The 10,946-nt window shown below is 37.8% G+C and overlaps 1 protein-coding gene across 1 annotated transcript; it reads left to right on the top strand.

Annotated features, from left to right (window-relative positions):
- The first annotated feature begins 324 nt into the window (after nt 1-324).
- Tl_6 (toll-like receptor 7) lies at nt 325-7,536 on the top strand. Its single transcript, XM_011182525.3, has one exon. The coding sequence runs from the start codon at nt 1,171-1,173 to the stop codon at nt 5,695-5,697; it is 4,527 nt and encodes a 1,508-aa protein (XP_011180827.2). The 5' UTR covers nt 325-1,170; the 3' UTR covers nt 5,698-7,536.
- The last annotated feature ends 3,410 nt before the right edge of the window (nt 7,537-10,946 follow it).

Here is a 10,946-nt window from a genome sequence, read left to right as displayed (position 1 = left end):
CTGAGCGTCAAACCAATTGGTTTACAAAATACCGATTGCGAGCGAAACTCTACAAACCACCGTTGTTCGTATTTTTTGGGGTGGTTGCGCCTGCTTGTGGCATGCTGCTCGTGTATGCCACAGCTCGTTTAACCATACACTTTTTTCGTTACATTAAAACATCGTAAAACTATTGACTGTCGCCGCTGCTACAACGGCTGATTATTCGAACATCGTCTTTGCCGTCGCTTTTGCTTTGGTCGCGCTGCTACTCCGACTACAGCCGCACCGTGTCTCTACAAACAACCGACTCGAAAGCAAGTCGAATTGCTAATACGATAGCGACCGCTTGCTACGACGAGTACGAGTAAAAATGTTGAGCTCGCCAGCGCTGTGCAATCAGTTCGAGTTCTCGCGTCGTCGAAAGTGGACGTATAGGCTGTGCACGATTTTACGCGAAAAACGGGTTTTTCAGTTTTTCTTTTTACCAAACACACACACACACAAAGCTTTAGTTGAAGCGCAGAAAATCGAAGCGACTGTAGAGTACATATGAAAAAGTCAATAATGACCGAAAACAAAAGTCGTGCAAGTGTTTGCTACTAGCTTTACACCGCCCAACAAATGAAAGGCGTTTAAGCCAATAAAAAAGAGAATAATTTCGTGTGTTTCAGTTTACGAACGAAGTGAAGCAAAAGAAAAAAAAACAACACAAAACTGGTGTAGTGAAAAAGTTTGAACGACGACGATTACGTTGACAAGTGATTTGCTTTGCGTGCTGTGCGTGAAAATTGTTGAGTGAAAATTTCAGTTAATGAAAAATTCATGAAGAAAAATACGAAAATTTACATGGTGGACTAAGTGTTATGTGTTTTGGGAGAAAATCGTATAAATTGGAAATTAAATTGAAACAACGCAGCTGAAACAGTGCAATCGATTTGCATACAAAATTCGTTTACAAACCAAATAAATTTGAAAAAGTGACTAAAAATACAGTGGAGAGCAACAACCATTGAATGTGCACAGTTAGTGTTTACCGCAATGAAATAGCTAAATGATTTTGTTGAAGTGTGGCGCTTACTTGAACGCAGCGCGCATTAAACGCGTTTGTATGCCAGCGCACAGGTGTACAACAACACACTAACAAAGAAAAATAAAAAATTTAATAAATAATTAAAAAACAAATTAAAAATGTGCAAATTAAGCAGACTGCCAATGCGTCGCCACGCTACATACAGCGCTTGCACGCTGCTGTTACTAACCGCGTACATCATCAGCAACGGTTGCATATGTGCCGCGCTACACAGCAAGGGCGCCGACAGACCAGAGTCCAACTATGCTCTTTCCTCCGATTCATCCTCGGCGAGTGCGGCCAGCATGATGGCCACCTCAATAGCAGGCGCGGCTGCCACTGCAGGCGCTGGCATTACAAGCGCCACAAACAATAAGGATGCGTCGAGCGCTATAACTGGTGACGATGCCTCCGCTGCCGCAGCACAGCCAGCGCCGACCAATCAATGTTCCTGGCAGTACAATGGCACCACATCGGTACGCTGCAATCTACGCACCATTGAACGGCATATCGCGCTCGATTTGCAGGGCGCTGATGGTACCAGTCAACTGGAGATCAAATGCAGTGAACTCTACCTCTTCGAATCACAATTGCCACAGGCGGCATTTGCGCGCCTCCAAACGCTCGATGTGCTGCGTATTGATGGCTGCAAATTGCTGCAATTGCCAAATAATGCTTTCGAAGGGCTGAATGTGTTGCGCACGCTGGCGGTGAATACGCGTAATCCCGATTGGGGACCAGGCAAAACTTTGGAACTCTATCCGGACTCGTTGAATAGCCTGAAGCAGTTGACCGAATTGCAGTTGGGCCATAATAATTTACGTGCGCTACCAGCTGGGTTCCTCTGTCCGGTGGGGAATTTGCAAGTGTTAAATTTGACGCATAACCGTATACGTTCGGCGGAGAATTTGGGTTTCGCCGATATGAATTGTAATGGCGGCAGTGAATTGCAAGCTTTGGATGCGAGTTACAATGAGCTGCGCTCGGTGACAGAGAGTTGGGGCATATCGCGACTGCGACGCTTACAACAATTAAATTTACAGCATAATAATATATCGGAGTTGTCCGGTGAGGCTTTGGCTGGCTTGAGTTCGCTGCGTATTGTCAATTTGAGCAATAATCATTTGGAAACACTGCCAGAGGGTCTATTTGCCGGTTCGAAGGAGTTGCGTGAAATACACTTGCAGAACAATGAACTTTACGAATTGCCCAAGGGACTTTTCCATCGTCTTGAACAGCTGTTGATTGTGGATTTGTCCGGCAATCAGTTGACCTCGAATCACATAGACAATACCACATTTGCTGGCCTCATACGTTTGATTATACTGAATTTGGCGCATAATGCGTTAACAAGAATTGACTACCGCACCTTCAAGGAGTTGTATTTCCTGCAGATTTTGAACTTGCGCAACAACTCGATTGGACATATTGAGGATAATGCATTTTTGCCACTCTACAACTTGCACACCTTGAATTTGGCTGAGAATCGTTTGCATACCTTGGATGACAAGCTATTCAATGGTTTGTATATCTTGTCGAAGCTCACACTAAACAACAACTTAATTAGCGTGATTGAGCCAAATGTCTTCAAAAACTGTTCGGATCTCAAGGAACTGGATCTTAGTTCGAATCAGCTGAATGAAGTGCCACGTGCATTACAAGATCTCGCTATGCTACGTACACTAGACTTGGGTGAAAATCAGATACGCACTTTCGATAACCAGAGTTTTAAAAATCTGCATCAGCTGACGGGTCTGCGTTTAATAGACAACCAAATCGGCAATATCAGTGTGGGCATGTTTGCTGACTTACCACGCTTAAGCGTACTCAATCTCGCTAAGAATCGCATACAGTCCATTGAGCGCGGCGCTTTCGATAAAAATTTCGAGTTAGAGGCGATACGTTTGGACCGCAACTTCCTCTCTGATATTAATGGTGTGTTCGCAACACTGGTCTCGCTACTGTGGCTCAACCTCTCCGAGAACCACTTGGTTTGGTTCGATTATGCTTTCATACCGAGCAATCTCAAATGGTTGGATATACATGGCAACTACATTGAGGCACTGGGCAACTACTATAAACTGCAAGAGGAGATACGTGTCAAGACACTGGATGCCAGTCACAATCGCATCACTGAAATCGGCGCTATGTCCATACCAAATACCATTGAGTTGTTGTTCATCAACAATAACCTCGTCAGCACTGTGCATCCGAACGCGTTTGTGGATAAAGTGAATTTGGCGCGTGTTGATCTGTACGCCAACGCATTGTCTAAGTTGCAATTACAGCAATTGCGTGTAGCACCCGTTCAACCGGCCAAACCGCTGCCAGAATTCTACCTTGGCGGCAATCCGTTCGAGTGCGACTGCACCATGGACTGGCTACAACGCATCAACAATCTCACCACACGCCAGCATCCGCGCGTCATGGATCTCACGAACATCGAATGTGTCATGCCACATGCACGCGGTGCACCTGTGCGCCCACTTACCTCACTCAAACCGCAAGACTTCCTTTGTCGCTACGAATCGCACTGTTTCGCACTGTGTCATTGCTGTGACTTTGATGCCTGTGATTGTGAGATGACATGCCCCAGCAATTGCACTTGCTATCACGACCAGATTTGGTCGACAAATGTCGTAGATTGTGGCGGCCAACAGACTACTGAATTGCCGCGTCGTGTACCCATGGACTCGAGTGTTGTGTATTTGGATGGCAATAATTTCCCTGTACTGAGGGATCACGCCTTCATAGGACGGAAAAATTTGCGTTCGCTCTACGTGAACGGCAGTCAAGTGGCGCGCATACAAAATCGCACCTTCGCTGGTCTCATCTCACTACAGGTCCTACACTTGGAGGACAATCTCTTACGTACGCTGCATGGTAACGAATTCGAGTTTCTTGTGGCACTACGTGAGCTCTACTTACAAAACAATCAGCTGACTTCACTGGACAACATCACGCTAGCGCCTTTGGTCTCCCTTGAGGTGCTGCGCATAGACGGCAATCGCCTAATAACGCTCACCATGTGGCAGTTGCAACAACCACAGTTCAAGCAAATGCGTACATTGGCTTTAGGTCGAAATCAGTGGAGTTGTCGCTGTAAGTTCCTGCAGGAACTCACGGCCTACGTAGCCGACAACGCGCAGATTGTGCAAGACATGCAAGACATTTACTGCGTGGACGCCGGCATAAGCGGTACAAGCGTGGTGCAAAAGCGCGAATTGGACTTCAATGCGACAGCGGCCTGCACCGATTACTACGCTGGCGGCTCAATGCTGCAACATGGCATACCAAAGACTTACATACCCCTACTAGCTGCCGCTTTGGCGCTCATATTTTTGCTTGTGGTAGTCATTATTATATTTGTCTTTCGTGAATCGCTACGCATCTGGGTATTCGCGCATTACGGTGTACGTGTGTTTGGACCACGCTGCGAGGAAACGGAGAAGCTCTACGATGCTGTGCTACTGCACTCCGCCAAAGATTCAGAGTACGTAGCACAACACTTGGTGGCCGAGCTGGAAACTGGGCGTCCGCCATTACGTATCTGCCTGCAACACCGCGATCTTGCACATGATGCCACACACTATCAGCTGCTGGAGGCTTCACGCGTATCACGGCGCATTGTCATCTTGCTGACACGCAATTTTCTACAGACAGAATGGTCACGCTGCGAACTGCGACGCGCAGTGCACGATGCGCTGCGTAACCGTCCACAAAAGCTGGTCATTATCGAGGAACCCGAAGTACAATTCGAGGCGGAGAGCGATATCGAGCTGCTACCCTACTTAAAGACATCCGCAGTGCATCGCATACGCCGCGCCGATCGTCTCTTCTGGGATAAACTACGCTATGCGCTACCCGTCGACTATCCCACCTATCGTGGTGGCGTTGCTGGTGTGCCCGGCAATAATTACACGCTCGATCACAATCACGAGCGCATCAAGCAACCCTCTAGTCCCGGCATTCTCTACCGCCAAGCGCCACCACCCGCCTACTGCACCGAAGGTGTTGCTGGCGAACTCATCGGCGCCGAGCCTACGAATTACTCCTCCGCCACTACAGCGACGCCCAGCCCGCGTCCGCAGCGACGTGAACACAGCGCTGGTGCCAGTAGCGTTGCCGGCACACTACACCATCCCATGGTGGGCCAACATCTACACCCTAGCGCCGCGCAACAAGCAACGCTAGCGGCCGCAGCGGCTCAACGCGGCGCTGAACTGAACGGTAATGCGGCTGGCGCGGGCAACAGCAGCCAGTATTATCATCATGCCACAGCGCCCAGCCAAACGTATGCAATGCGTCCACCCTCAGAGCACATATACTCCAGCATAGACTCAGATTACTCGACGCTGGACAATGAAAACATGCTAATGATGCCACCGCCTTCGCCGACACCAAATGGCGGCGCAGCAGTGCAGAGCTTACAGCGTTTCCATCAGCATCAGCAACAGCAACAACAGCAGCAACAGCTGATGTCACAAACATGGCGACCGCAGCAACAACAACACCAACAGCAACAGCAGCAAAATCAAAAGCAACAGCAACGACGCGGCGAGGGCGAAATAGCGAGCGGCGTGACGTCAGTGTCGGCGCCGAGTGGCCAACAACAGGGACCGCATGTGCAGGCGTATTTAGTGTAGATATAGTTGTAAAGCTGCGATATGAGCAAAATATAAATACGACGCACACAGTTTAAACAGAAATTTAACGCAGTTAAAGTAATACAACTGATTTATTTATTAAGTAGGAACGTAGAACGGCGACGACTTTCTAGGACTGGTTCCTGGCACTGAAACTAACACAACAAAAGTGTAAATGAATTTTATAGTACATAAATACCTAAAAGTTTATAAATTTAAAAATGGAAAGTTTAAAAAGTCTACATTTTTTATAACTCAAAATCTTAAATTTTTTAAACGCAAAAAATATTTATACTAAAAGCAAAAATTTTAATTCTACTTTTTTATTTAATTAAAAAAGCGCCAAGTGTCGATATTTGCTGCGTAGTAGTTATTGAATTGTAAATTTATTTATAAAAAACGCATAAATTAAATTAAAAAAATAAATTGAAAAAAAAGTTGCTCAGTTGCCTAAGCTGTACAGCAGTTCAAAAAAAGTTAAATAAAATTAATTAAAAAATATTTAATTTAAAAACTATGTAAAGTAATTAATTAAATTGTATAAAAAAGCCTATAAAATACAAAAATAACTAAAACAACGGCGACAAGCTGCTTGATAACCCAGTGAACAAAAGTTAAATGAAAAAGTTCAAGTTTGAGAAAAAAATAAAAAACAATTCTTGAACAAAGTGATTATGTTGTTGCAAACGCCGTTATTGACGTTGCTGATAAGCGTATGTAATATGTAGTTATGTATGTAAACTCGATTTTCCTCATATAAATAAATAATATAGGCATATATATATTACTCATAAGTGTAAATAGCTAAATTAGTTACATATATATGTGTGTATGTATATGTGTTAAGATTAAGACTAAGTATATAATGTGTATGACAACCGTGTACCTACATGGCTATATTTAGTTAGTTAGGTTAAACGCGTGAAAAGCACGGGCATTGCAGGGTGGTGGTGCTTGAGCGCAAACGGAGTGAAAAGTTATGCAGTAAGGGGGGAAGAGTGGAAGCCAACTTGAATGTGGTTGTACTTGCACTTTGTAATGCAAATTTCGTTTAATTACTTATGTACACACACGTGAGTGCGCGCCGCCCCTTTCACCACCAGTGTCGCATAAACGCAAAACTGTTTGCCAATAAGTGCGACCGCTGCTGCTACTGCCCGTACGCATGTAAATATTTAATTTAATTAATATAAAATAAACAAACTACACACAACACAAACACACATATACAAATGCATTTAGTGCAAACACAACAACAACAACAAGCGAAACTGCCAAACGTTATACACATATACCTATAATTAAAATAACATTGATGTACAGTTACAATTACCATTACAGTTGCAATGCACTAATGACGTGAAAGCGTACATTTATTATTGTTGACAAGGACGAACTGCCTGATATTTGTTAAGCTAAAACATTTTTCCTACTCTCTATATATTAATTGGTCTATGTACGCACTTGTATCCACATACACATACATATGTACAGCGCGTGTTTGTTGTGGCAATTATGGCTGAGAAAAATTTAAATGAAATCGTATGTGTTTTGGTAGCTTAAGCTTCTTTTCTTACTACTTCTATTTTTCGACAAAAAGTGTTTATTTATTAATTAGACTGTAAGCAGCAATTTGAAATTGTGAAAAAACGTGAAAAATAAATATTCATTATTGAAACAAATTGAAAAATAAATTTTATGATTTTTCTTTACTTTTGGCAGCAGTGTATTGAACGCAGTAAGTGCTACTAACCGCTATAGAAGTGAATGAAACTAACATGAAATGCGTGAAATTAGTTTGATGAGTTAGTTGTGGTAGTGATTTTGAAAAATGTACAAGTAAATAAAAATCATTAGTTTACTGAATTAATATTTTCATAAAAAATTAAATTTTGTGATTTTTAATTTAATTTTTTTTAAATTTTTTGATTTTTAATTTAATTTTTTTGATTGTTAATTTATTTTTTTTGTTTTTTAATTTCATTTTTTCTACAAAATTTTTCTTTCAAAAATAAGATTTCATATTTTCATAAAAAAATAAATTCTTTGATTTTTAATTTAATTTTTTTGATTTTTAATTTAATTTTTTTGTGTTTTAATTTAATTTTTCTACAAAATTGTTTTTCTTGCAAAAATAAGTTTTTTCTTAAATAAAACGCCATATAAAATATTTTCTATGAAGCTTTAATTTCGAAGATTAAAGAATGCATACTTTTCTGCTAATATTTCGAATTCCATTTTTTTCTCAAATTAATTTTTTTTACGAAAATCATATAATTCCTGTGACATAAAAAAATGCTGGTCCTTTGTGTTTGTGTGCGACAGTAATAGAAATATTAACTAAATTTTTGAAAACTTTTTGGTTTTGAGGATTTTCCAATTAAATAAAAAATCTCCCAAATAACCCAGCTTAAAATATAAAAATATTTATCCATATTTATACAAGAATTCGAGTTAATAAATTCTTAAAATTAAATTTATATAAATATTTTAAATGCTTTCTGTATTTCTGAAAGAATTAATTTTTCAAAGTTTCACTTCAATTAAAAATAAAAAATAATTAGTTTTGAAATAAAATTTTAAAACTATTTTGAAATTCGAATTAAAAAATTATTTGAAATTCGAATTAAAAAATTAATGCATTTAAATTCATTGGATGACTTCTAAGTTCAGGAAACTCCAGCCAGATTTTGTATAATTTTTTTTTTCACGTTTTTTAACTCATCTTTAAATCTGGAGCCTAAAATTACGTTAATATAGAGCAAAAAGATTTGTCCATATGATGTAACTAGCTTAAAATCTTTTAAATTGCAGCTATATATTTTCGTTGAAGATACTTAAAATTGCAATTTTTAGAATCTTCCATATAACCAAAAAGTGATTTTTAAACTACAAAAATGTCTACTGAGGCAGATACTTAAATTAAATTTTGGGTTATTTGAATTTAGAACTCTGTATTGCAATAAATGAATATATAAAAGTTGCTGCTTGATTTTTTATAAAAAAGAATAATCATATATTTTCTTTAGGAAAAAAAAATTAATAATATTTTGTAACAACCTTTTAATTTTTTTTGCAAATAATTTTCTTCACTCTTTTTTTCAAAAATTTCAAATTACTTTGCCATTAAAATGTGGTTTCTTTTCATAAATAATAAAATATAAGTGCCACCTGTTTCAATTATGAATAAATAAGCTTATTTTACAAGTGGTGCTAACACATCAAACACAGCTTATAAATTCGTAATTTGCCATATTTATGCAAACACACAACAAATGCTAGCGAAAAAAGTCACAAAATTATGTATGTTGCATATGCAAGTGCGTAAAAGCGCAACACAATTAATTAAAAATTAATTGCTTAACATGATTAACACACACGCGTACATACTCACTCGAACGTTTAAAAAAATAAAATTTTGCATTTATAAAATATTATAAAAAAATGTACCAACTACTGCCATAATTTACAAATTGAAGAACAGCAAACGCACATTTTACTTAACACACACACAGCAGCTATGTGATTGAACAAATGCCGCATTTAATCTTCATAATTAATGCACAACCACATAAGGACGCAATGGACGGGATGACGTACATGCAAAATCAAATGCAACTACAAAACACACACACACACACTTACTCATACAAATTTTTGTACGCATCAAACCGCTATTTTACTTTATCACTTAACCTATGTGTCATATTTATGTATTACATACATACATACATACATACTCTCATGCATACATACAAACATATATTTCAAATTAATCATTAATGCATACAAACGTCATTCTTACAAATAAATTAAAAAAAAATTGAAAAAAACGCAAAAAATATATATATACATGTGTATAAATTAATTGCTTACATACATGCATACGAACATATATTGATGTGCATAGTTATACAGTTATGCGCCACTCATGCTCACCTACATATTCTCATATTTGTATTTGTGTATCGTCAAGCGTGTATATGAAACACCAAAAAGTATACTTAATTCATAATGAAAAAGCATACAGCAACAACATAACGTATTTAATCCATTAAATCATGCCTAACGCTTAATAATCACTAAACATATACACATATACATACACACAAAAATACTCGCATACATACATACATATGTATATTAAAAAATCATATTTATTGAAAAAATTGCCTACCTATTAAATGCCAATTTCTTTCTAAATATTTATGCTACTCGGTTTGTTCGCTATTAAAATGCATAAATAATAAATGAATTGTGTGTTTGTCTATAATTTATTAATAATATCCCTATCATACCTACACAAGTACTACTCTACACTATTAAATACAACGACATACATACATACATTCTTATACTACTTTACTACAACAACTATTAGTAACAACTAAATTAAATGACAACTACATGAATAATTACATACTACATATTACATATACATATATTCATAATAGCTATATATAGTACATAAATGAAAATAATTTTGCAATTTTAATTTCCTTACATACATACATACCTACACTTTATAGTTAGTTAGACTTATTTTATGAAAACTTCTTCGGACAAAAATATAATAAAATTTTAATAATTTTTCCATAAATTACTACTTTTCAACACAACATTTTTCTCAACTAAAGTCTGTTTTTGTTTAAAAGTTTATAAAAAGGCATAACTAGATATGGATAAAAATTTAAAATTTAAATACTGAGTTTCTTTGCTAAAATTCATTAAATATTTTTTTCTAAAAATTTTTTTTTTTAAATTCTCCTTTAATATTTTATAAAACCATTTAAATCTAAAAGCATTTTTTTTCCAAAAATTACATGATATACTTACTGAGTTTTTATTGTCAAACTCCAATATTTACTGTTTAATGTTGAATCCGAAGACTTCGCAATTGAGAATTGTCTTAAACCACGTATAGTAAAGCAAAAGCTATCGCTCGTGGAAAGACGAACGAAAGGCTTGAACGTATTTCAACGCTTTTTTCAATAGTTAGCCTAAACGTTTCAAAACCTCTTATATATACGAATAAATAGAAAAAGTTGAGGGTATAGTTTGCAAAATAAACTCCCTTTCGCTTACAATGCTCTTCGTAAGAATTGAATGCTTTCAAACCAAAAAGAAATACCATGAATTTTGGTTTTTGGAAATTCTTTGCGCATTTATTTATATTTGAACTCATTAAAAGAGATTAAGAGAGTGAGGCAACTTTGGTTTATGCTTTGATACATACATAAAGTTTTCGC

Source organism: Zeugodacus cucurbitae, chromosome 6, assembly GCF_028554725.1.
Source record: "Zeugodacus cucurbitae isolate PBARC_wt_2022May chromosome 6, idZeuCucr1.2, whole genome shotgun sequence".
Lineage (NCBI taxonomy): Eukaryota > Metazoa > Arthropoda > Insecta > Diptera > Tephritidae > Zeugodacus > Zeugodacus cucurbitae.
This window is presented reverse-complemented; position numbering and strand designations above follow the sequence as displayed.